Source organism: Cyprinus carpio, chromosome A15, assembly GCF_018340385.1.
Source record: "Cyprinus carpio isolate SPL01 chromosome A15, ASM1834038v1, whole genome shotgun sequence".
NCBI lineage: Eukaryota > Metazoa > Chordata > Actinopteri > Cypriniformes > Cyprinidae > Cyprinus > Cyprinus carpio.
Window position 1 is genome coordinate 18091472 of NC_056586.1, and position 27494 is coordinate 18118965.

Sequence of the window (27494 nt, forward strand, 5' to 3'; positions counted from 1 at the left end):
CTGGTTGTAGGTCAGAGGTGTCAAGGTGTAACATTTAAGAAGCTCAGAGGCTTATTGGATATGGGTCAGCACTTCTCTCTCGCCCTCCTCCCGCTCTCTCACTCTCACTGCACATATCACTAGAAAATCTCAACAGTAACCTGAAGGCAAATGCTGCATTAAGCAAAAGCTGCATTAAGCTCTCCAAGCACATCAGAAATCCCAAAAGTCATGTGATCCATCAGAAAGTCAAGACTTATGCAACCGTTTAAAGTTTTATTAGCCAGCAAATGAGAAACAATGAAAATGTGAATCAAACAGTAAAACTGTTTGAGCAGAAGATGTTTTTTTTCCGCAAATGTTTCTTATTACCTGGGCTCGTATTTCTCTGTAAACATTGTGCTAATAGTCCAAATGAGCTCAGAGAGACCTCAAAACACAAGGATTAACTGACGCAGGCAAATGTGAGATAACTCTAGGGATCGTCCAAGGGAACACCCTTCGTTAACTTTAATTATACCCAATACACCATGTGCAAATTCAATTGAAGTGGGCCTATCACAGCTACAGCAAACAAATGCTTAATTACACTGCGTAAACGCTCATGCACCTCAGGTCTCCATGGCGAGGTGGAAAGAGGCTGCTGAGACCTTGCTCGACCATAAATAACCTAAAGATGAGAGCTCAAAAACATAAAGCATAAAAATAATATTAAAATGTTGTTTTGTATACTAACAAATGTTGTTCTGTAATTTCTGATCCAAAAGTCATTTTGATATTTTTTTAATTTTGTAATTCTTGAAATACGAAATGTTGGCATAAGTAGTTTGGTTTGTATCCGTGCATTTATATATGATATTTTATTGTTATTTTTATACAAATAAATGATTTAACCCTATTCAAATGTGTTCATAGTCATTTGTACATAATATTATATAATATATAATATTATATTATTATATAATATACACACACACACCTATATATATATATATATATATATATATATATATATATATATATATATAGATAGACATTTTAATATTATTTTTTTATGAAACAAAATCTTGGTATTTAATTTTTTTTATTATTATTTATTTGAGTTTTTACTTAAACATTTTCCACTATTCTGCTATTTTATTGCCCCGGACACAAAATAAAATCTAAATATAAATGAATATAAAATAAAATGATTCATTTAATGGTGAAGATGAATGGGTAGTTGTAGTTATGTGATTGATTCATTGCATTTAATTATTCTTCTTGGATTATCAAAATATCTTCCTAATGTACAATTCACGCTTGTGATGACTGTACGCTATAATGCAACACAATTTTATGTTTCCTTCGTTTGCCTAAAAAGTAACTAATAGCTTTCATGGCTAGCTCAGTCAGTAAAGGTGGGTCTGAAGCGTTAACGTATGTCTGCAATCCTCTTATTTTGTCCCTGACCAAGTATGGATTAGATTCATCCGCGGGTCACTTTCAAAGGACTTTCATTGAATAGAGAAACATCTATGCCTCTTGATAATTTCGAGTGGATTCATTTAAAACGCAAATCACTTTTTATTTGATTTGATTATAAAATGTATTCAATTATTTTGAAGCTCGTCAAGGATTCCAGGAACTGCGATGTAACAAAAATAAGGTAAAACTGAACCCATATTGACAACACTATCGAGTAGTTGTACTGCAATATTTATAAGGGTGAAGCTGGAAAATGTTACTGAACGGTAGGTGTGAATTTTGAAGATGCAAAAGTGCACCTGGATTGATGACTATAGGCTTAAGTAGCTCTCCAGGGTGCTGAAGTTGAATCTTAACGCCACTGACGAGCCTCATCAAACTCTTGTTTGTGAGCTGAGATCTACTCAACATTTGTTTATGCCCTCTGCGCGACTAATGCTGGAGAACTCTATGAAGGATATAAATCTACCTTATAAAAGAAAACACTGGAGGAAAGAGGTAAAACTTTGTGAAAATGTTTACCTGCACCAAGAGGCCCATATGAATAATGGTAAGTTCAATTTCTAAATTGCATTTTATGTAGCAATGTGTTTCAATTTGTTCACTAGCATAAATATATGTGCAGATAAATTTGTAGTTATTTATTTGTATTTGTATTTGTCCTGCATCAAAACAATTTTCACTCAAAAATTGCTAGTAAATATCACAAATAATTACAAAAAAGGTAAATAACACATTAAACGTGAAATTCGGAAAGGCTGAAATATTATTTCTTTGTAAAATGTACTCCAGTAATCAATGTTTTATTTACAACTTCCTAAAATCATTTTTTTTTTTACAGTTTAGGTTAGCAAAGCACAAATAAATATTTTTCCATGTCACAATAATTTCATGTAATTTCTACAACCATGTTCTAATCGTTCAATGATTAGATTTGATCATTTAAAATGAACTGCAGATTTGGAACTACTTTGATTTTTACTTAAAAATGTTAAACTTTAAGTTTTCAATTTTGGTGAGTTGAAATGAATTGTACTGAAAATATACAACATAGCTGTATGTAACAGATAAGCCTGTATATTATTGAATATTTGGCCTTGAAAACTGATAAAAATGTGCCATGACTTCAATTCATGTCTAATCCACTGTTTTCTAGGTGTCTCTTTGTAATATCCATCTCTCATAACGTCTTCTGACGGAGGACAATGCAACATATTCACCTCCTATTCGGAGGTGCTTTATGGGAGTTATCCAGTTACCCCTGCTGCCCCATTCTCAGGAGCAGACAAAGCCTCTCTACGCTCCCATTTTACAGCATTACACTATGGATTATTCTTGGTGTGTTGACGTTTCCATGCTGTGTCCAATGCCTGATTTTCAAAGTAGGTGTCTTGGGGCCTTGGAACTGTGACCCTTATTACGCAAAATCACTTCCTGCCATTGCGTCCAAACTGGCTGTTGGCCGCATAAATGAGGATTTTAGTTTAGATCTGGGCTGCACAATGGATTTTGTCATCCTTCAGGAGGCTTGTGAGACATCCAAAGCCTTGACCTCATTTGTACAATATGAGAACATGGTTGATGCATTTGTAGGCCCTACAAATCCAGGATACTGCAATGCTGCGGCACTCATGGGCAAGAATTGGGACAAGTCTATATTTTCATGGGCGTGTATTAACTATGAGTTAGACCGTGTTCAGGGCTACCCAACATTTGCTCGAACTTTACCATCCCCGACACGGGTGCTTTTTAGTGTTCTTAAGTATTTCAGCTTGGCTAACATAGCCATTGTGTCTTCTAATGAGGATATATGGATCGACACGGCTGCCAAATTGGCTAGTGCGCTCAGAAACCAGGGGCTTCCTGTTGGCATCGTTGTGTCCATGGGGAATAATGACACCATGCTGGAGAAGACGTTGCTGAGCATTAGGAATGCAGGGGAGATAAAAGGTAAATCGTTTTGGACACACAGATTTGCAGTGTCTGCATAAACATTTTTTATATGTTGAGAGACATCAGTTTTATCATACTAATATATTAATAATATTTAAAGAGAGATAATTTGGTATTTAAAACCAACAACATACAAAACCACTGCTATCAAAAAAAAGTGCTAGCAAAATCCTGTAGTTACTGGAATAGATCATATATATTAAGACTAAACAGATGACAGCTGAAAGTTTGCTTCATCTAATCATTTCAATTTCTTTTGCTACAATGGTCAAAAACAGGATAATCTTTAACAAACAAACAAAAAAGCATTTATTTAAACCTGTGTGTAAATGCATTCACAACATTTATTACTCAATTAACTATATTTATGTGAAACAATCATCCGTAGAATGTTCCTGTTTGTTCAGTTGCTTGTTTAAAGGTTTGTTCACACAAATTTCTGGCCATGGCCCTTTTTGAAATTTTAGTAAAACATTATATTTTTCAAATTTTGATTGAATGAATTCATTTTTCATGTGTGTTTCAGTCATCATTATGTGCATGCACTCAGCACTCATTGGAGGAGAGCAACAAACTTCATTCCTGATGAAGGCATATGACATGGGATTGACGAAGGGTCAGTATGTGTTTATACCATACGACACCCTTCTGTACAGCCTGCCCTACACCAACACCACCTACTTCCCACTGCAAAACAACACCAAACTGCGCAAAGCCTATGACGCTGTACTCACCATCACCATAGAGTCAGATCTGATGTCATTCAACGAAGCGTACAATATGGCTAAACGACTTGGAGAACTGATGGTGTCACAAGAGCCAGAGCAGGTGTGCACAGTGCACTTTGAAACATTTTTGAGTCTTATTTGTACACATGGATAAAACTCTGCATTAAAAATGTTCTGCTACATTTCAGGTCTCTCCACTCTTTGGTACAATCTACAACAGTTTGTACCTCCTTGCCAAGTCCATGCACAATGCCAGAAGAGCTGGTAAGTGGTTCTCTGGGTCCAACTTGGCTTCCTTCACGAGGAACATTACATTTTCCGGGTTCAACCAGAATATCCGCATGGATGCCCAAGGGAATGGACAAACCGACTATGTGATCTTAGACACTGATGGCTGGGGATCTGAACTGTATCGCTGCTTTTATGTGAACCTGATGTTAGATAAGGTGCTGTTCGCCGGCACGTACATTCATTTCCCTGCAGGTTCACCTCCACCTTCAGACTCCAGCTGCTGGTTTGACCCCAGTGCCATCTGCACAGGAGGTACAACAAACCCACGCAAACTCATACTCTTTTTACACAGTGTTTTTCAATTAGAAACAGATATTTGACTTTTAATGGAATCAGTTCTTCAGCTTAAAAGTCGCCTGCATCACTATTATTATTATTATTAAAAGTAATAACATTCAAATTCAAATAATTTTAAGAAATATTATGTTATTTTATGATCAATATTAAACATTATTATTATTATTCTTTTAAGAAACATTTGAGAGAAAACATCAGTTAATCGTTTTACAGATAATAAATTAAATTTTAAAGAAATAATCCATTAAAATTAATAATTACAATTTAATTATAGTTGCATTAACATCTCTCTCTCTCTCTATATATACATATTTATATATAAGCACTATAGAAATAAAATGAATATCTTTATGCTCAATATTGTGTTGTAAATGATCAATATTAAACATTGTTATTTTTATTATTATTCAAAGCCAAATATTTTTATGAGATAATTAAAATTAGTCAATAATTGAAATAAAACAGTAATATTTTATTTATAATTAAGCTAACAAATATGACATTGCTGTTTTCATATGATCATTGTCACTGTCACATCATCACTACATAATTTTATTATTATTATTATAAATTAATATACATTTTAGTATGACATTAGTATTTTAATATGATCACTGTTAAGTGATGCATATAATTTTTTATGTATAATTAGTAACTTATATGCTATGCATTTGTTGACTAATTTATTCTTTTGTGTAATAGGTGTGGAAATTCTGTATGTCATCATAGCATTTGTGATTGTCCTCATTATGGTTCTTGGTTCTATTGGTCTAAGTCTATTCATAAGGTAATATTGCTGTGGTTTTAATAAGATCCTTTTTTTTAATGAATATATACTGTAGAAGGTACAAGAAGTTGTGTGTGATTTGTCTTATCTTTGTAGGAGGCGAATCCAACAAATCCAGCTGATCAAAGGGCCCAACAGAATCCTGCTTACTCTTGAGGACCTGACCTTCATCAACCCTCAGCTGAGCAATAAAGTATATCTCACCTTACCAGCTGCTTTCTTTAAACATTAAGCTCTTTTTTTTTTTTTTGTAAATGTAATATTACGTTTTCTAAGTGTAATCCCTTTGCTCACAGAAAATCACTCTTGAAGATCTTTGTGATTCGAAAAGTTACATTGAGGAGAAGAGCACAGGTGAACTTTCCCACTCTGTGAATAGCATGGCAACAGCAACACATGAAACTTCAAATGTAGCTGTCTACGAGGTGCTTTTATGTGTCATTTCATTTTATTCATTTAAACACACACTATGCCATTTCAACTTGACACAATTTAAATCATTTTGATCTTTGCAGGGCGACTGGGTGTGGCTAAAAAAGTTTAAGGAGGGAGATTTCAAGGAGGTTAAACAAAGCACCACTAAGATCTTCACCAAGGTATGGCTTAAAACACTCATTTAAAACTAACAGTTTGGTATGAGCTTGTTCTTTGAGTGACACTTTCCATCATCTTTATAATTCCCAGATGAAGGACCTACGGAATGAAAATGTCAATCCATTTTTGGGCTTCTTCACTGATTGTGAGACGTTTGCCATTGTGACCGAACACTGTTCTCGGGGGAGTCTGCATGATCTCCTCCGTAATGAAGATGTCAAACTGGACTGGATGTTTAAATCCTCCTTAGTGCTGGATCTCATCAAGGTACTTTTGAACATTTTGATGAATATAAATGTCAAAATGCAAACTTCTAATGATCTCCAGATTATAATTTTATAATGTCCTTATATATACTGTACATATATTTTTGTCTGCATTATAATCTGATGGTTTCTGGTACCATCCAATAGGGCATGAAATATCTTCACCACAGGGAATTTCCTCATGGGCACCTGAAGTCTCGTAATTGTGTAGTAGATGGACGTTTTGTCTTAAAGATCACTGATTATGGTTACAATGAGATTCTTGAGACCCAGAAAGCTCCAAAGGAGACTCCACCTCCAGAGGGTATGGGTGTTTATTTTTTAAAAATCTGGTTTATTTATAATGCAAATCTCACTTTTATTCCATCTAATTCTCTGATATTAAACAAAAACATGACAAGGCAATTCTTTGTCACTCAGATCTATTCTGGACAGCTCCTGAATTTCTCAGAGACCCTGAAAGTCCACGGAAAGGAACTTATAAAGGAGATGTGTACAGTTTCGCAATAATACTTCAAGAAGTAGTGGTCAGAGGAGCGCCATACTGCATGCTCGGCTTGTCTCCTGAAGGTTAGTTATAAAGACCTTCTACAAGATCTACTGCTCTTAGTTTGATGAACCAGCTTTATAGTAAACAGGCTGTTAGAACAGTAACTGGACAGGTATTATCAGTGAAATTTGGCATCTTTTTATAAGCAAAGACATGATTATTGTATCAACAGAGATAATAAGGAAGGTGAAGAAACCTCCGCCTATGTGCAGGCCCACTGTAGCTCCAGATCAAGCTCCACTGGAATGCATCCAGTTAATGAAGCAGTGCTGGAGTGAGCAACCTGATAGAAGGCCTCCTTTTGATCAGATCTTTGATCAGGTGAGTTTTGAGTAGTCGTTTTTGGAGTTTATTGCGTGCATTGGCACAAACGTAGAGTAACAAACTTAGGATCTAAGAAACATTGTTTTTAGAATGGTTGCTTGCTTTGTGTAATAAATTTAAAGTATATTGTGCTGTTTTACATTATTTTATTTATTTTTGTTATTTATTGTATTCCATTATTGGTTTTATCATCCTAATTTTTTTTATTTTGTGTTATGTATTATTATTATTATTATCATTACTATTATTATTTTTTTATTTAAGTTTTTTTGAAGAAATTAATAGGCTACTATTATTCAGCAAGGATGCATGAAATTGATAAAAAGTGACAATAAAAACATTTATAATGTTCCAAAAGATTTCAAATAAATTGTCAAAGATTACTAAAAATAAATAAATAAATTAATAATAAGAAATGTTTGTTGAACACCAAATCAGCATATTAAAATTATTTCTGAAGGATCATGTGACACTGAACACTGAAGTAATGACTTTACATCACATGAATAAATTACATTTTAAAATATATTAAAATAGTTATTTTAAATTTATTTAATAAAATAGTTATTTTAAAGTTATTTTACGTTTAAATTGTAAACATTTAAATACAACATAAATACAACCTTAATAAAAAAATAAAAAGAACAATAAAAAAATCTTGCCAACCCCAAACATTTGAACGGTTTAGTGTATTTTAATTCTAATATGACAACATACATCTCACTGGATAGCTTTGCATCCAAATTTCATGTTAAAGGCACTTTAATTAAAGTTTCTTGGCAAAGGTCTAAAAGACAACTATATTAAAACGAATGATTTTTTCAGTGATAATTTTTATTTTCTGTTCTCAGTTCAAGCTCATTAACAAAGGCAAAAAGACCAATATTATTGACTCCATGTTGCGTATGCTGGAGCAGTACTCCTCTAACCTGGAGGACCTTATCAGGGAAAGAACGGAGGAGCTGGAGGTAGAGAAACAGAGGACGGAGAAGCTTCTGGCTGAAATGCTTCCTCCGTGAGTATATGTTTTCATTCACCAAAAACACTTCTCACACACTCCATTTTATTTTCTCCAGTAAGACATGTTCCTGGATCAACATCTATGTCAAATTAAGCATCGTGTCAATTTTCATTCACAGTTCTGTGGCAGAAGCTCTGAAAACCGGTGCCTCCGTGGAGCCAGAGTACTTTGATCAAGTCACCATCTACTTCAGTGACATTGTAGGCTTCACCACCATCTCATCCCTTAGTGATCCAATTGAGGTTGTGGACTTGCTCAATGACCTTTACACCCTATTTGATGCCGTGCTGGGCAACCACGATGTCTACAAGGTAAGCTTAGATGTCTGAGTCAACATGCCCGAACAGCACTCGATTTCCATGAAAAACCAATTAACTCTTCTTTTTCACAGGTTGAAACCATTGGAGATGCCTACATGGTGGCCTCCGGGCTGCCGAAGAGGAACGGCAACAAGCATGCAGCTGAAATCGCCAACATGTCCCTGAACATTCTCAGCTCCGTGGGAACCTTCAAGATGCGGCACATGCCAGACGTTCCGGTCAGGATACGCATCGGCATTCACTCAGGTGAGCACTCAGTCTCCAGCTGTTTTCATCCGCTTAGTGATACTGTTATGGAAAACCTCTTGTGATGCTCATGTAATCTTTATTACATGATCTTTAAACAAATCTGTACTTCTCGTCCCTCGTCCTATCATGTTTCTTCTCTATCCAGGATCGTGTGTTGCTGGAGTTGTGGGTCTAACTATGCCTAGATACTGCCTTTTTGGAGACACAGTCAACACCGCCTCTCGTATGGAATCTACAGGGTTGCGTATGGTCCATTCAAATATTTTTCCTTACAGATGTGATATACTAACTCATGATGTACTGTAATGAGAAGATGCATCAATAAACGTGATTTCCTTCAGCTTACAGAATTCATGTGAACATTAGTACAGTGAATATTCTCCGCTCATTGAACGATGGCTACCAAATAGAAGTTCGAGGAAAGACTGAGCTAAAGGTACCAACACATATGCTTTGTTGTATTTAAATAGAAAACAGTTATTTTAAATGTAACAATATTTCACAGTATTACTGTTTTTGTTGTATTTTTGAATAAATAAATGCAGCCTGGATTTTTAAGAACATAAAAAAAACTGTAGTTTATGTACTAACTTACCTTTTTAATTGTATTGTTGTTACTGTTTTTATTTTTAATTTTAAATTTTTACATGTATTTTTTAGGGGAAGGGCATTGAGGAAACATACTGGCTTGTTGGGAAATCTAATTTTACTAAGCCTTTGCCAAAACCACCAGAGATCAAACCAGGGTAAGATTTTAATAATTATATTTATTTATTTATTTATTTATTTATTTTTACAGTATTTTAAATAAACTTAGCATGTTATACAAATCAGTGTGGCCTTTTCATTTTATTCCACGTTATTTTCCTGGCTATAAATTGTATTTTACTGCATCACTTTCCAAATAAATTGCACTTTTAGATTCATTTTGTGGTTTAGATTAATTCTCTCGGTACTTATGAATGGGATACTATTGGATAATTGGATTTATGCATCAGGGAAGACAACCATGGTTTGAGACCTGAGGACATTGAGGCTTACAGGAGAAGGAAAGCTGAGAAAAAGGCATGAACCCATAGCCATTTGCAAGGAGGTAGTACCTTGCATGCTGTGTTGTAGTTGTCATGTGGTTAGGGTGATTTCTGGTGGGTTTGTGCCGTGATGCTGTTCATTGTGGTGTTGGACTTCTTGCTTATCCACTTATTTGTGCATGTTGTGTATTTCTGCAGGTTTTATGAAATGCATCTCTTACCAAAAATGATCTTAATTTCTGTCTGTCATCATCACTGATAGCTTTCTAAATCACTTCTCATCTTTTAGAGATAACTGGCAAGATATGGTGACGGAGGAGATCAAGTCGTTATTTCGCAAGGCCAACAGACAAGTGGACAAGCCCAAAATCTGAGAAGCACAAGGAAGGAAGCTAAAACGGACAAAGAAGGAAAGATACATGACAAGTTGCGTGGGAGAGAAACAAAGGACAACACAAGCATGTGTGTTTCACTGCAGCTTACAAAGACTACTTTAATAGGATTGATTGTCTGTCTAATCCGACTCTGCCCAGCGCAGCAGAAACAACAGCGCTAATGAAATGGCAGCTGAGGAACAAGTAGACAGTGAAAGTGTATTTCTTTCCCAGTCTAACACTGTCACACTTACTCTGTTTTGGCCACAGAGTGCTCATGGTGGAGCTTTAATTGATTTTCTTTGATTTTCTTTAACCAAAAAAACAAAAAAAAAACAAACAAAAAAAAACAATGTAGTGACATAATCAGATTTGGCAAGGCTTAATGGACATCTGCTTCAATGACCAAATGGGATATTCTAGCGTTGTTTATACAAAAGCCAAATTTATTGAGGTTGGTTGATAGCAAGCCATTACAAATGTAAGGCTGCTGTACCTTGTCTCTGGACTCATGAAATATGACTGTGTTGATGCTGAGTAAGAAGTTGCTTAAGAGAAATTACAAAATGGAATGCAATAATTCTGTTCATTTATGCAAAAATATTTATTTATACTATGCAGAATATTTATTAGTTGTATCTTGCAATACATTAAGAAAATTATTAATGAAAAAAAAAATCAATTACATCTAAAATCAGACTAATCAGTTTAATAATGCGTCCAGTCTCTCTCTGATGAAGCACATGTGCTTGTGGATAAAATGAAATGTTTAAGATGCTGTGCAGTTTAAGTTGTATTAAACATGTAGGCTGGGTTTGTCTGAGAGGGATTGACTGCCTTACATAAGCTGTTTATGATAACTTGCATTTCCGTTAATCATTTTTATTCATAATTATTTTTTCTGACTGATCTCATTTTCTGGGAGTCCATGTCAAGGCCGGTCAGATCTCAAAAGAGCTCTCTGTAATAGTTAAGTTTTGCACTCCTAGAATTTTTTAATTGTCTGTTAAACATGTATACTATATAAATACTGTACAATATTATGAAATGTAACAATTATAGTATATAAGTAATTGTATGGATAAAGATAACAGGAGACTTTAAATGTTCAATTTCATGCTAGCAAAAGACAATGTTGCTCTGATGCTCTGTACAGACAATAACATACTTAGCTGAACAAGTCATTCTTTTGCCATGGTTTTTTGTTTCTTCTTGAATTATAGGCTATAATGAAAGCTAAGTAACAGCCTCAGACTCAGTAAGCAATAATTTCCATATTTCAAAACAGATGAGTCAACTGTGTGACAAGAAAAGCAGCAGCTAGAAAAACTGTTTAACTCAGGCTACCTATGTCACTCATATCAGCATTGCAAGGCAAGCACCAAATTATCGTTCTCGTTTCTATGATGAACACTTGGTTGGAGCGTTCAATTTCCCCTCAAAAATGTCCTATGGGTTTTTAGAATGGCGATTTTCATTTATGAATAAACTAAGGTATGTGTGTTGCTAACATATTGTTAAGTAAGGACTACAACTTTATAATATTTGAGCTTTAGAATCTTTTTAAAATAAGTAAATAGGAATATAAGTAAAAAGGTGTTGAGACAAAGGCCTATGTGTGTGGTGTGTGAATATACATTATCTGAAATGTGTCTAAAAGTATAAAAAAATGTTTTAGTTTGTTCATTATTCTCAATAATTTCTCGTTTCTCAAAGGTAAAATGTTTGAGAACCGGAAGTCTTTTCTGAAGTTTTGTTGCTTACCACAAGATGGCCCTGTTATAAAGGTTTTGTTCTGTGGACCAACCTAAAGCAAGGATACCATACATTCAGTATTCTCTTTAATCATACTCCATATTATGCTCATTACATAAAGTCGGCAGGGTTATCCTGGCAAGGTTTACACTTTGGTTAGTTATCTTGACAAACTCCTCTACTTGACTATTTTCTTAGCCTCTTCTGATTGCCCATTTCACCATGCGAGCCCTTGACTCCAACATCTAATCCCTCTATTGTATACGTCTACTCATTGGCTCATTCAGCCTACATGATGGATCTGCTAGTGTTTAAGGAAATAGCTACTTTCTCACGTCAAACTCCTCTTTGTGGTTTAGGAGTTTATGGTTCCATAAAGACAGCAGGGTGTCTGGGAAATCTGTGTGACTTAACAGGGAGTAGGTGAGACAACACTTTAAGCCCTCAGTGGAATAAAAACACATCTCCACATTCCAGTCCACGGAGGGTTGACACAACAAACCAGGCGGAATGATTGGGATTAAACTGTTAGGATTGACAGAGCAGTGGACAATGCGCAGTGCTTATATCTGTCATTATTAGTTATTGTCAGTCATTCAGGATAGTGTGACTTTTATTTAATTTTAGATTTTATTTATGTACTCATTTTATGTATTATTTTAGATTTGACCTTTATGGATTTATTTAATGTTTTCATTTATTTTATGGATTTATAAACATAAAAAAAATACTAGGACAATATTTTGAATTTCAGTTTATTGGAAAAAGAACAGTTGAATGAAATGAAGGAAAAAAATACAGCACACTTTCTCAAAAGATCTGTATGGTAAAGACATACTGAAAAATAACATCTAACAAACTGGAGACAGGCATCAGTGCAGGAGTGTTTTTTGTTGGATGGAAGTGAAATCATAGAACCTACCAACTGTGCTTGAGAAAAACTTGAATAGGACTACCTTTTCCCTTTAAACATTAAAGATAAGGCAAACCCTACGCAGATGTCATATACTCATAAAGAGAGGCTCTACAAGCACAATCATAAATACCACAGCTTAACATCAATGGCACTATGCTTAATATAAGCATAGTGTCTGATTGAATACATGAACTAATTGATGTCAAATCTCTGGCTACATTTGAAGGGCTCTAATTCTTCACCTATGGGATTGCATTTCTCCTGATGTTTACAACTAGTCTCCTTAAAAATATGTTTTTGTACTGACAGGCTCACTGTGATTTTCCATACGCAGATAATCCATAGGAATGGCCACTTGAGGTAACAGAAACACCATTAATAACAATAATACCATTTTAAAACATTAAATTCAAATAGCCTGAAAGTTACAATTCATCTCTCATTTTATCACCCTTAGGCCGAGCTAGCCTGCCCATAAAAAGAATAGAGTTGGTCTTGTTGTCTTTCACAAGGAAAATGAAGGGATGGTCGGCGTAGAAGAGCTTCGGGTTCCTGATCTTCTCGCTACCATAAATGCTGGCGTCAAATGGGTTTCCCTCTGTGTCCCACTCCAAGGCAGAGGCATGGAAGACATTGGCGAGGTAAAGATCTTTCTTGCCAGAAATGTTGGACAGGTCTGCCTTAGACTTGTCCACAGCTTCAGTGAGACCAAGTTCTGCAAGATGTTTCTGCAAAGCAAGAGAAAATAGCCTCATTAATCCATGCAGAAAATATTGGTTGTGGTTATATAGCAACTATATAGCAAAAATCAGCCATATTTACCTGAAGGTCGTGGCTGACTTCCATGCTAACTTTAGGCAGAGAGATGGCGACTGCTCTCTCCTCGAGCTTGCTGACCCAGTTGTCCAGCTGCTGGCGAGTGAGCAGTTTCTCCAGCCTGTCCAGGGGCTCCACGTGGTAGGGCATGATGAAAATCATGCTGGACTTCTTATGTGCCAAAGGCATGCTGACCACAAACAGCTTGTTCTGTGTGTCTTCATAGAAGCCGTAGATACCTGTAAACAGCAAATACTGTTAAGTTTGCTTGTAGTTATAGTAGATTTTGAGTAAGACATTTCAAAACAAGCTGTTGGTTTTACCTGTGCGATGCATCATTGGAACAGAGATTGTGTGAGAGCGGGAAACCAGGAAACCACGGTTGTCAACCATCTTGTGGTGGAACTTCTCATCCCAGTGGGCTGTGGAACAGGAATAAACCATTAATTTGATTCTTAATTAGATTAATCTTTCTAGTCACCATTGTGTTTGTTCAGGATAAATAATAAAATATAAATTAATAATTAATTAAGTATTTAATTTAAAATTTTTAACTATTATTTATTATTTAAGGAAATATAAACTAAAAAGAAAACAGGACAACAATTGGTAGCTAGTTCCACATCAACAATTTAGTATAATTAAATAAATAAATAAATAAATAAATAAATAAATAAATAAATAAGATTTACAAAGACATTCCTGGAACTATTAAAGTACAGTAAATATTCATCCTATCTGAAAAAAAAAAAAAAAAAAAAAATTAAAAAGCCAGGACATAACAGGTCCATATGAATAACTGAATTGAACTGACATTCTTGGAAGTATTAAAATAAATATTAATTGGGGTTCACCCTGGATTAATTGATAGATATAATTTAATAATTTTATATGACATCTTAAATTTAAAAAAGCCAATAGAAATACTTACGTTTAAAGAACATAGCATTGACGATCATAGCCCCATCTGTGTTTTTCACATCCTTGGTAATTTCTGGCAGCTTTCCGTCAGTTGACTTGGCAGCCCACTCATTGATGGAGTTAATGGCGCTTCTCTTATCACGGAAGTTGATCTTTGAGTGTTCGTAGTTGTAGTGCTTCTTGCTGTTCTTGACAAAGTCGTCGGAAAAGCTGACAGAGCTTGGGCCGTACAACCTGTTGCTGATCTTCCACGTGACGTTGCGGGCCTGAGGGTCACTCACCTCATTCAGAAGCTCGGACAGGCCTGTGTGCAGATGGTCATCCTTCAGGGCATCAGCCTTTAGGAGACTCTTCACCTGGGTTGCAGTGGAGGATTTTCCCCCCATGGCAACCATGCCCAGAGAGGAGGCCACCACCACAGGAGAGATGAGGATGTTGTCAAGATCCTTTTCTTTGGCGATATTGTGGTAGAGACTGAAGGCCAGGTTAGCGCTGGTGTCTGCCATAGAGGTTGCATGGGGACTCATCTTTTTGTCCTGACCGGACACGGCCACAGCCAAAAGGCACAGAGCAATGAAGTTGGATACCAACATGCTTGATTTATTTTTGGGTAGTAATGAAAGCCTAGAAGAGAAAAGAGGCGGCAAGTGATACTGAGTGCAAATTGAACAATTTTTCAATTATGCAAATTTAAATATTTCTTTGTGTCTGTTATAGGAGGGAAAGGATGCATAGTGAATTGTTTGATCATTATATCAGTTTTAAAATAATTTTGTTTTTTGATTTTTATGTTTTTGAAATATATATACCCTAAATAGTTAAACCTTCAGAAATAAAGCCTGTAGGCCATGTTTTCTAGGTCAAACCAGTTAAACAAAAGCAACGGCAATGAGTAATCAGACAGGAATGTGCCGCTTAAAGTGAGCCTGCTCGTTTTATACAGTTCTGAAATGTGCCAAATCACTTTAAAATAAATATTTATTAAATAAAATAATGTTATGTGTCCCTTTCCACTAAAAACCTCAAGATAGCAGCTTATGTAAGTCAGCATGGTTGTTCATACACATATTATGTTTTGTCGTTTTTCTGTTTCTTTTTTGTATGTTGCTTTTTCATCATCTTGGATACCTTGATACGTTTTCATATTCATAGTTGTCAACGATTGCGATTTTCACTCTGAAAGACAAGAGGTGCATTTGGGTAATCTACACAAAAATCTTTATACAGATTGGTTAATGTGAAAAAAAAAACTCCTTGAACTCCTTGCTTCTCGCAAAGGTTTCATTTGAAACAGAAGTCTGCTGCTACTTCGTGCACACAGAGAAAGAAAGACATGCAGACTCTTCTTATTGGCTAGAAGATCTTAGGTGGAAACTTTCGACCAATCAGAACTTCCACAGTAGACCAGTGTCTGAATTCCAGAGGTAGCACTGATTGAGTGATAGCATAAAAAACCACTCCCAAATGGAAAGATCTCATCACTCTCTGCATTTTTACACAATTACACAAATCTGGAAAAATATGCATCATTGAAAAGAATCTAAATTGATAAAAGCTATTTCCAATGACTGTCCAATGCATGTAAACCTGTTGGTGTTTTACCATTTTTTATTTATTTTTGACTAGTTTTGAAAAAGATTAAAAAGTAAAGAAATTAGTTTTTTTCCTTACTTCTTTGGGAATAAAAGCACATTTCTTAAGTTACCTGCTTTAAATGCACTTTTAAAAATGCTAGATGGACTGAAAAAGCAGAAAGAAGAGTAAAAAAAAAAAAAAAAAAAAAAAAAAAAAAAAGAGTATTCTCTGACCCTGTGTGCAGTAGCCTTTTTAGCATGCAAAAAAAACAAAAACAAATTCCCAACATAAATATTTGTAAAATAAAAGCATTTTGCACAATACTTACCTTGTACAGCTTTTTGGATGTGCTCCTCTTCTTTTCTCAGATGTTCTCCTCTTCTTTCCAAATGCTGCTGTGCTGCAGAGTGTTTGAAGCAGAGGCCTTTATACTCCAGGAAAGAAACTTCTAGAAGCTGGAGCTGGTCTATTCAAATGATTTCCTAGGAAAACTGGGAGAGCCCTCCCTCTGGATCCAATGACAACAAGATTAAACTTCTGCAAGGTCCTAAAGCCTTCTGAAATCTGCAAGCAATCAGCTAATCTCTGGCATTAAACTAGAGTCATCTTCATTTAAACTATGAGTCGTAAATATAAAATTGTATATATTGGCATGAAGTGTGTAATGGAAGATAATATTGTTTTGTCCTGTATTAGATTTTACCACTGAATGCAGATTTGCTCTGCTGAGTTGGCAATGTTTTGCAGAACAGAATGTGTCTTTTAGGCAAGAATATAAAGAACATAAAATTATTGTCTGTCAATAAATTACACAATGACCCCAGGATATATAAAGTATCTATTATAATTTCAAAGTTTTCTGTCTGTCAACATTTCTTCTAGATTCTTCTGTCGGGGGTGCAGAGAAATGCTCCCAAAGCTCACATCCTCCCCCAACACTGCCACGTCAAAGCGTAAATTCTTTTTCAGGCCATGGGTGTTGTTCAGGAACAGCTATATATATTTCAAAGTAACTTTTATAATTTTACTGAACTTAATATAGTATTTTTCAGAAATGTATAATGTGATCATTCTTTTGCACATTTTTGTTTTGTTTTGTTTTGTTAAGTCTCTCTTATGTATATTCACTTTTTTATTTTGCAACTTTTTCTTCTGTCTCCTTAAGTAATGAAGCACAATTAAGCGTTCTTTCTTTCTTTCTTTCTTTCTTTCTTTCTTTCTTTCTTTCTTTCTTTCTTTCTTTCTTTCTTTCTTTCTTTCTTTCTTTCTTTCTTTCTTTCTTTCTTTCTTTCTTTCTTTCTTTCTTTCTTTCTCAATACTCAAAGTCATCCATACATCAAATGAGCTCCATAAAAATACATTAAAGATATAAAGCTCTCAAATTGCTCTAAAAAGTTCAGATTCTTATTAGGTAAATTTCTAAATGTCTTATAAGCACAAAAGCATGTGTTTTGTGCATTGACCACCTGTGAGTGGAATGTGTTGTCCAAACATGTGGCGCTGCTGCAAACGGCAAACTGATGTTTACCAGAGAGTCTCTTTAAACATTTCAGTTCCCTCCAGACTTCAGTTTTGCATGTGTCAGATGCCTGACTTGCTACAGTGCCACAACACTCAAACTCTGGTTATGTTTAAAAATGTTTAAAGGATATATTCATATATGTTCATGGAACCTCAGAAAATCTGCACAAAGCAGTCATTGAGTTATGGGCTGAGCTGGGGGGCTGTGCCAAACATGTATGATGTAAGATGTGAGCAAAGTTACTTCTTAAACGCTTATGTAACTTAGTACAGCATTGCATGTGTGTTTGATTTCTTATCTAAGAAGTGAGAAAAGGAGCATTTAGTGAGAAAAACAATTTACGCTGGAATTGCATTGTTTTATCACTGTGGCGATCAGAAAACCAGTTTCCATTGTGTAGTTAGTTTGATCTGCAACACCAAGGAGTTTTGTTTTGCTTTAAGTCTTTTTTTTGCAAGACAAAATGACCAAATTTTAGGATGGGTGCAGTAAAAAGTTTTTATACCAATTTAATAAAAAAAAAAAAAAAAACACCCAAACTTCCTCAATAGTAACATGGGAGAAATCGGTGACTGAATGGGCACTTCAGAGTTGGAGATTAAAGGGGCAGGACCTCAAGCTCCCCCGGCCCACCCGACGCACCCCCCCCCCCCCCCCCCAGTTCAAACTACTATGACAATTCATTTGTACGTTAGCTTAGAATTATCACAAATGATTTTGGATTTTGGCTCTGTCGTGACTACAGGGAGAACAGTCTTTGCAAAAACTGATGAGGAGCAATGCCCTTCAACATCTCAGGGCCTTTGTGTGTTGAATTAATGAACAGACTCTTAGTTGTCGTGGATAAGGACTAATTGACTGTGACCTTAGTCACTTTTACTAATTGAAGGCACAGAGATTAGTTCTTAAGGTGTTGGTGTTGATCACACAATTTTTGCTTTGCTATGTTGTAGGTTTTGCGGTAATTATTCAGATAACCTTTCCCTTGAATAAGGAATAAAAAGTTGCTTAACTCAAAACTTATTTTTCAGCCACTAGATGGCGATCAAAGGAAGCAGTTACGTGATTGCTTTCCCAAATTCATAGTCTGTTCCTTTTCTTTTCTCTCATTAAACAACATGCAATTGGGATTTGTGATTCAGTACTGCAAAATTTTGGTTTATCATCCTTTTTAAAAACAGCACCCTTTTTTCGACTCCAGATTCATGACATCTAGGCTATCTCATGAGCAAAGATACATGCTTATTCACAAGGTATAGGAGACAAATATGGGAGTTTGGAGATATCTGAGCAGCTGGATGCTGTGACCAACAGTTGATCAGAGGTTAGGTGTCCATTTTATTTTCACAGGGCCTAAAAAGTCAGGGGAAGCAATTACCTAAGCAAACGTCCCCACACACACTTACAGCACTGGGGATCACTGAAGTTTGCTTGAATGCTTTATCAATGACAGTTTTAATTTAACTTTCATATGCTTTCCAAGGCTTCCCAATATTTCATTTTTCCCTGTGTCTCTCTAACATTCTTGCTTAAGGCCAAATAGTCCACAAATAAAGCACAATTCAGCTGTTTTTTAGTTTTATGGTTCCACTATTTAAAGCATTATGTCCTACTATTCATTTGAAAGCACACCTTAATTTAACATATTCATTTTATTTTTATAGTTGGAAGAAAATTGGCTTTTTATTAAAAACTACAATTTGTGAACAAGCAAGAATACAAAAAAAAAAAAAAAAAAAGAGTTATAAATAATTGTATACAAGAACTATACATAGGAGTACTACATTAAAAGTCTTTGTTTGAATAAGACTGCATAAGGATTAAACATATTTAAAAAAAATCCACTACTGCATTAGAGTTCCTAGCTGTATATTGGTCAAATTCTCTTTTAAAATGTCACAAAATCACAAATTGTGAGTTCTCCTTTGACAACTTACAATTATTCATAATAATATTAACAATAACACAATAATAATACAATTATTAATGTAATAATATTAATAATATTAACAATAACACAATAATAATACAATTACTAATGTAAATAACAAATAAATATTAAATACACTAAAATATAATGTTGTGTTTCAAGCTTTGAAAAATAATTTTAATCATCAGACTGGACAGTAGGGAGCACAATAAGACAGAGCAGTATTTGGACCCGCCCACACCGCACCAGCCCCGCCCATAAGCAATCGGCAGCACTGGTGCTGTCTCGCTGCTGTAAGCACGAGCGCAGGTACAGCACTCATCTGACAACACAAAGACCGTCTGGAGCAGAGCATACACACAGCTTGTCCTTTTAATTCAGACACTTTTTATTGTTTCTAAACATGCTTGTCGTGTCCGCCGGTGCGAGTGCCTTTTAATTTGGTCTCGTATTCTTTTAACGTCCTTTGGTTGAGTTGTTGTGTCAGTTTTAGCTACCTGTCCCGTTAGGTGTGGAAGGAAGAAAGAAGCGCGCGCACACAGGAAACGTTCCTCCAAAGTACACTTTCTGAATACAGCTACAGGGCAAACGCGTCTCGATAAGGTAAGAAAACTTTTAACGTGTTTTTCTTCCTTTCATTTCGTCATCTACTCTTTTAAATGATTTGTTTAATCGCTGACCACTATTAGATAGTTAACTGTATATGTATGGTATTAAATTAATGTAAAGCCATTCGTTTAATGTAATCATTTGTGTAATATTAAAAGGCAATCAGTTCATATCGCTACTATGACGCAGAGGGTTATTATCTAATGTTGACAGGGTGCGATGGGGGTCTCGAAAATCCCCTGCAGTGGGAGTGAAACAAAAGGTTTGAGGGGGCTTCACGCTTTCAAACATTTCAGTCACCAGGAAAGTTAGATTATGAGTTCGGTAAACGCTCTTTAATAACAGAAATCACCTTGTAACCATAGCAGCAGTATAGCGTTTTGACTTCGTCCTTTTAATAAAGATTTACATATTACACGTCACAAAAAACTTGAGTGATTTGTTTTGAATGCTTTTACGTTCAGCTAAATGTGCAAGGAGCGCATAAAATAAAATTTGAGTCGCTCGAACATCAATAGATTGTGTGGTCATAATATTATGCTTTATGATGTGTGCAGACTTAAATGTGATAAATTATTTGCCTGCCATGCGGATACGTCCTTTCTGCCTTTCTGTTGATAGCCATGTGACATACTGTCTGTTTCCCCCCTCAACATCTCTAGTCCTGGAGCAACAAATTCTAAACTGTTATAGAGGTAGGCTAAATATTTCTCTGTACAGGTAATCACCTTATTACTGATAAATTAAGAAATAAGCATATCCTCAAATTTGAGCAAAATATTTCAAGCAACCAAAATATTGGCTTACTCTGGTTTTGGTAATCAGGTTTATTATTTTACATGACACTCTCTGACTGAACTCTGAGTCAGTAATCAATTAATGGTTGTTGCAGGTTCAACAAAGGATGTTGATCCAGGAAAATGTTTCAATTGGGTTAATAACTTTACGCACCTTAGAGGATATAATCGGTGCAATCATAACCTACATCACTGAATCTCACTGGTTGTCGGGCCAGATATTCTTGCTTTGTTTAATCTTGTAATCTACTGTACCACTTAACTGTTGTCCTTTGACTTGTTCAATATCAATGCTGCTTTACCACTTAAAGGGATAGTTCACCCAAAAAAGAAAATTCTGTCATCATTTACTCACCCGTAAGTTGTTCCAAACCTGTATGAGTTTTTTTTTCTGTTGAACACAAAAGGATGTATTTTGAAGAATAGCCAATGACTGCCATAGTATGGAAAAAATACTATGTAAGTCAGTGGCTACTGTCAACTGTTTGTTTACCAACATTCTTCAAAATATATTAATTTGTGTTCAACAGAAGCAAGAATGATCTTACTTTTTTATGGTGAATTTAACCCTTTAATTCTAATTGAGTCAAAAATTTATTTTTCTTTTTTTCTGATGGGACATTATTTCGGAATACTAAAAGCATTTTCAAATATTTCCCCATTTGTTTGACACATCTAAAATCCTTTTAGAAACCAAACCTAAACCAAACGTTAAAAATCCCATTGCTGTTGCATGTTGCGAAAAACACTCATACTGGCTTTTACATAAGCTTTCGTCTGCACTGAAGAATAAAGATCTGTTAGCTGAGTAAAAAGAATCACTAAGGAAACTGTCTTCATTTATCTAGCATTGAGGGTGTAATGTTGAATTATCCCTCCTTATTTATAAGTGAGCCGGGTGATGCTGTGAGATGACCTATTATTATTGTCAGTCCTGTGGGAGCTGAGCCATGTGCTGTCTTTGATTAGTTCACACCCCCCTCCCACATGTTAAGGAATAATGGACGAGACTTTGAGACTCAAAGCACAGCGTTGCATCATTAGTGGATGATGTCTACCCTCTTAAGAAGCCTGCATCTGATAAGGTGCGCTTTAATACTTGGGTTGTTTAATTCTCATTGTGTTTGACGTTGGGTGATTTTTAACTTACTGTAGTACTTACATCAAAAATATGTGGTTATTTGATCAGTAAGGATTTCTTTACTAAAAAGCAGCAGTTTAAATTAGCTAATTCCGAGGCCTTACTAGCTATGACATGTTTTACTGTACATTTTGTGTCCAATGCACTGAAAAGTTGCATTAGTGTCACATGGAGTAATTTTTTTGTATTATTAGTGATGATGTAGTTATGACTTTTGCTTGGGAAATTTAGCAAATTTTATAGCACAGGTTGAAGCAAAGCAGAGATGTAGTGTTTGATGATGAAGTACTGGCCTGTATTATATCATCTGGCAGTAAACAAATTGAGGCTTACTGCTGCACATCTATTCATAGTTTTCACGTGATGTTACACCCTTATGAATGCTCACCAGGAGGGCAAAACAAAGCTTTCCTCAGCTGCCTGCCAGTTATTTTTACCTGGTTGGTACTAAGTACTATTGTACTAAGACTGTGATATTAAAAGGCCAGTTTCAGCATGCACCTTGTTAATGATGCATACAGGTAAGCAGATGTGCCCAAAATATGAACACATGAACATATGAACACAAAATATGAACACATTTCCCCATAGAAAGCCATTATATATATGAAAAAATGCTTATTGTGCAATTTAGCATGTTGGGTTCATACAGTATAGAGTGCAACCCTTCTGGAAGTTAAAAAAAAAATCCTCAATAGGGAAATAGATTTTTAATGTTAACTTGTAAACCTTTAGAGACAGACAAATTGTTTTTGAAGAATCATGTTTAACAGCGTTATTCATGTTGAAAAACTACATTATCCATGATGCTATGGAGAAAATTCCATCAGAGAGCTCGTCAGGGCACACCTGCACTCATGAAACACTTCTGTTTTAAATACAATTTTGAAATGTTGCGATTCACCTCGTAGCTGGTTGGTTTGGTTCGTCGCTTATAATGCTTTAGTGAAGACTTTTTAAAAAATTTTTGGGAAACTTCATGGAAAAAATACTTCTGGGACTAGCGCCACAGAAAAAGTGGACATGCACTGTTGCATGTTTTGGATGCATCTGCTTGATTAAAAAATATTTTAATCAAAATGACGTCATAACTAGACTTTAATTTTGGTAAAAATGACAGACTTCTCTCTTGTGATGTATGCAGGACTCCTCCAATCATTGAGTCTACTTAAACTTAAACTCCGCCCCTTCAAATGTGAAGTCCACATCTCAACATCCATTTAACAACTAATGCATAGAACGATATCTGTTACACTCACAGTGTAAAGGTAAAGATCTGTCACTACTTCCGTTTCATTCGAACGTTTTTCATGGGAAGCTGTATGTAAGACTACCTCCACACGAAGCCAGAGCTTTCCCTATCCAATCTTTTTTCCCCCTTGTCTCAAGAAATATCTGCATCCACACGAAACCACGAAACAAACACAAAACGATGTAGTATACATGCCAGATCAGTATGTGGCACTGTAATTCTGCCAAAGAGATGCACTAAAAATGGAGAAGAAGACTTTGACTATGCGCATAAACCTTGCGTGCGGTATACAAATGAACATGAAACAATATATTTATTAATCTGTGTTAATGTTAGTTAATAAAAAGACAATGGTTCAGTGTTTGTTCTTGTTTTTGTTGCTGTTCCGTGATGTAGCGGTGTCTGACTAGGGGCAAGACGTGGGCTGAAGACGTCATTGTTTCAGAAAATATACGGATTTGCTGTACACATGAAAACACAAAGACAGCGTTTGCAGATTTATCCACTCTGGGACCCGGTTTCAAACTCCCAAAATGCCGGATCCGTGTGGACGAAACACCTATACGATACAAAATTTACACGTATACAGCTATACACTTCTCCGTGTGGACGGGGCCTAAATCACAAGTGACCAAAACTTGCAGTTTGTTCACACATCTTTGTTTTTTTTCTTTTAAGGGGTGATTGAAATATTTGTGGCTTGAAAGGTGGAAAACTGACAGGCCTGTGCTGCAGTGCTATGGATGTTTTGCCGCCAAGGTCTCTGCACAAGTCACATGATTTGAAAACTATTAATTGGCCACGTAGTGCATACATTGCTCATTCGAACAGTTGGCACCTGTGCTTATTCCCTATCAGATTTCAGGTGGCAGAGGAAGGGTTAAGGCTTTGATGGCCTTCGTTTCGGCCAGAACAATGTTCCCTCTATGTCTGCATGCCTCGAATGCCTTTGTCAGGTGCTGGTTTTCCAGGGAAATGTTTCAGCACCTAGTATATGATTAAAGTCTGATCCAGAATTACTTTCTTCTCAGCAGTCCACTGGACTTAATCACCAGGGGTTGTTGCAAACTACTCCATTTGGCCATTCTTGTGCTTTCGGCATTAGCATTCGGGAGCAGCAGGTTCAGCTGGATGGAGAACGTGCCAAGCTCAGCATCCCTCTGTTTGGAGTGAGTGAAGCCATCTGAGGACAGTATGTTTATCCTGGTTTGTTGTTCGATTTGCTCTGTCCCTTGTGTGTAGGTGTTAAGTCACTTTATCTCACTCTTTTATGTTTTTTTTTTTTGTTTTTTGAAAATATTTTTATGGCAAAGCTTTTTTGGTAAAAGGTTGTCGACTGATTTTGAATTTGATTAGGATTTGATTTGCATTTAGTAATGCTTTAGAAATAAAACAATACATATCCTGAAATATCCTGTTTGAATTCCATGTTTTGATATTCTGCAATAAGACTTTGTTCATATTCCAAATAATTTTGATTGTATTATAAATCTAATAAGTAAAATTCATTCTGATCATATTGAAACCCATTTTCAAATATCTGATTTTTGGATGGACTGTTTTGGCCAGTATGCCAAAAAACATGCCAGATTTTTGCTGCCTGTCTTAAAAAAAGCCTTAAAAGGCTCTCAAAACACAACCGGAAAAGCTTGGCATAGGAGTAAATTCTAACCAAAGATGGTCAATAGAAGGCAGTCAATTAGATGGCTAAGGAGGAATGATTACTTAAAGAACACCACTGAGCTGTATGTCATGTCTTTAGCTCCATTACTCTCCTGAATAAATGATGGGGCATTAAATTAACCACATTTGATCTTTCAAAAATGGCGCTGTTCCACATTAACACAATGATGTGTGTGGTGAGGTTGTGTGCTCTGTCATCTTTGATCTTTCTGCTCTTAATTTAAATTCTATTGTCTCTGATGTGCATGGATAAGCTTGTATAAAAGATTTCAGAGAGAGAGAGAGAGAGAGAGATTATTTTGTTTAAACATAACTGTTATTTGCATTCTAAATTAAACCTCTTTATATATTTAATTCAGTACTGAAAAAAAATTAAAAATGGTTCTTTGTAATTTTTACACGACTGTAACTGTATTAATTTGCTGAAAAATACACTTAAAACTGTAATATTATGGAATATTATTTAAAATACCTGTTTTATATTTGTATTATTTTAAAGTGCAATTTATTTCTGTGATTCAAAGCAGAATTTTCAGCAGCCATTACTCAGTCTTCTGTCACGTGATCCTTCAGAAATCATTCTAATATGCATTCTAACAATTCTTATTACTAACAATGTTGAAAACAATATGCTACTTACTATTTTTGTCGAAAACTGTGATATATTTATTTTCATGATTCTTTGGTGACTAGAAAATTCAAAAGATCAGCATTTCTTTGAAATGGAAATCTTAAGGAAACATTATAAATGTCTTTACTGTCACTTTTGATCAATTTATTGCACCCTCCCTGAATAAAAGTATTAATTAAAAAAATCTTACTAACCCTAAACTTTAAAACATCGGTGTACATTTTTTATTTTACCTATTATTTGTACATTTTATGCTTATTGGGGTATCACTCCATTAGCTTAGCAAAATGGTACCATAACTGTTAAAATCTTTTGTTCCTCTACTGTCTCACTTTTTCCCCCAAAATGGCACCACCTGCTGCTTTTAATTAGTGCCAGAGAGTAACTAAAATATCCTGAGTCCACAGATGCCGCCCAGCTCTCATCTTTGGCATTTTAAATCATAGACTGTCTCCAGTCAGGGAGGAAAGAGGCGTCTGTAACACTATATTGCTAGCCTTATAATTACTCTGATTGGCATTTAGCACTGTAAAACGTAAGTAGTTGTTCTGTGAGAAGTGCTTTGTGTCACTTGTCACAACTGCTAAATTATGCCCACTTTTAATTGGTTCCAGTTTACGGTGCTAAATTTTGCTTTCTGAGACTAGCTGTCAGATAAATTAATCTTATTCACAATTATCTTGTAATTGCCTGTCCATTTTTTATTATGCCATTTTAATAAGAGCCATTTTCTCTCAGTTTTTTAAAAAGAAAGTCATATTCTCCTGACAGTGAGTGTGTCTTCTAAAAAGACATCAAGTGGAAAAATGACAGCATCTAACGGCTGTGTTCAAGGTAGCTTGTACAATAGAGGAAAGGAGCTATATTTAACTCAAGTCTATTACAGTGTCTTCGATCAGTTGGAACAAGGTCTTCCTTTAGATGCACATGGCTCAGCGTTCTGCTGACTGTTTTTTTTTTTTGTCCATTGAAGATCCTCTCCTTGGCCTGTGAAAACTTGTTTGCTTGATCTCTCCACCCAAGAGGACAGATCCCTCAGTGAGTGAGAAATGAATAAGGAAATTCATCGGACATTTGACCCAGTTCATACGCTCACCGATCATGAGCAGTTTATCATGATTATGATAGCTGTCATGGTATGGCAGTCTATTAGTCATTTAGTAGTAGGAAATGAAGGACTTGCTTATTTGTTTTTGATGGCCATGTGTCCCTAAACCAGCCTTTTAATTAATTTACATGACAGAGACTGATTAAAAAACACACTCAATTTAATTAGCCTTTTTTCCACTTTTAAAATCAATTCCCGTTTAAGTTCTTATAATTTAGAGTTCATTTTTGCAAAAATCCCATTATTGTGAAAAGCCGATCAATAAATAATAATAATGCAGTTAATTTTTACTGCACTAACATTTTGCATAATAAATTAGTGAACAATAAAGCATTTTTTTTGGAATGTTGTAGTTTGATTCATACCTCTATTTAACAGTCCTTACAAATGATGTTGGACCTGGCCATATAACATAATGACTTATGGTAAGAGAGGTCCATTGTTTTCTTGACAGTACGAAGAATTGTAGCCTCTCCAATTTGATGGTGACATTTTTGCTCTGTGCCAGTGTAAAAAAAACAACTTGGCCATTTATGTGTCATTTTTTTGTGTCACTTATTGGCCCAGAGCTTCACAAGCAACATATTTTGCTGTCACATAAACATTT

General features: G+C 35.4%; 3 protein-coding genes across 11 annotated transcripts in view; 2 read left to right on the top strand and 1 right to left on the bottom strand.

The window, feature by feature from the left end:
• The first annotated feature begins 1135 nt into the window (after window positions 1-1135).
• LOC109103933 (retinal guanylyl cyclase 2-like) lies at window positions 1136-10332 on the top strand. The gene is made up of 19 exons (XM_042771318.1): window positions 1136-1996; window positions 2603-3396; window positions 3926-4227; window positions 4316-4670; window positions 5418-5502; window positions 5599-5695; window positions 5799-5927; window positions 6018-6098; window positions 6187-6363; window positions 6510-6666; window positions 6783-6932; window positions 7085-7233; window positions 8088-8251; window positions 8376-8568; window positions 8649-8823; window positions 8972-9070; window positions 9168-9262; window positions 9487-9572; window positions 10147-10332. Exons 2-19 carry the CDS (start codon window positions 2652-2654, stop codon window positions 10229-10231), a joined length of 3324 nt encoding a protein of 1107 aa, XP_042627252.1. The 5' UTR covers window positions 1136-1996; window positions 2603-2651; the 3' UTR covers window positions 10232-10332.
• A 2393-nt stretch (window positions 10333-12725) lies between these two features.
• Window positions 12726-16677, bottom strand: LOC109103942 (serpin H1-like). 3 transcript variants are annotated; one of them, XM_042771320.1, is made up of 6 exons: window positions 16543-16677; window positions 15768-15815; window positions 14650-15263; window positions 14042-14140; window positions 13725-13957; window positions 12726-13630 (listed from the first exon to the last, which is right to left on the bottom strand). In XM_042771320.1, exons 3-6 carry the CDS (start codon window positions 15230-15232, stop codon window positions 13328-13330), a joined length of 1218 nt encoding a protein of 405 aa, XP_042627254.1. In that variant the 5' UTR covers window positions 15233-15263; window positions 15768-15815; window positions 16543-16677; the 3' UTR covers window positions 12726-13327. The 3 variants fall into 3 exon arrangements, with proteins under 3 accessions (XP_042627254.1, XP_042627255.1, XP_042627253.1); XM_042771321.1 differs by lacking the exon at window positions 15768-15815 and having other exon boundaries at window positions 16543-16658; XM_042771319.1 differs by lacking the exon at window positions 16543-16677 and having other exon boundaries at window positions 15768-16418.
• Window positions 16678-19935: 3258 nt separating this feature from the next.
• The window catches only part of LOC109080342 (glycerophosphodiester phosphodiesterase domain-containing protein 5-like), a 38453-nt gene continuing 30894 nt past the window's right edge, over window positions 19936-27494 (top strand). For 3 of the 7 annotated variants that reach the window (XR_006161788.1, XR_006161789.1, XM_042771326.1), the window contains exon 1: window positions 19936-20269. The gene's annotated coding sequence lies outside the window, so the exon portion shown is untranslated. Of the gene's footprint in view, window positions 20270-24496; window positions 24658-27494 lie in introns of all 7 variants that reach the window. The other 4 variants (XM_042771323.1, XM_042771325.1, XM_042771324.1 and 1 more) reach the window with 4 other exon arrangements.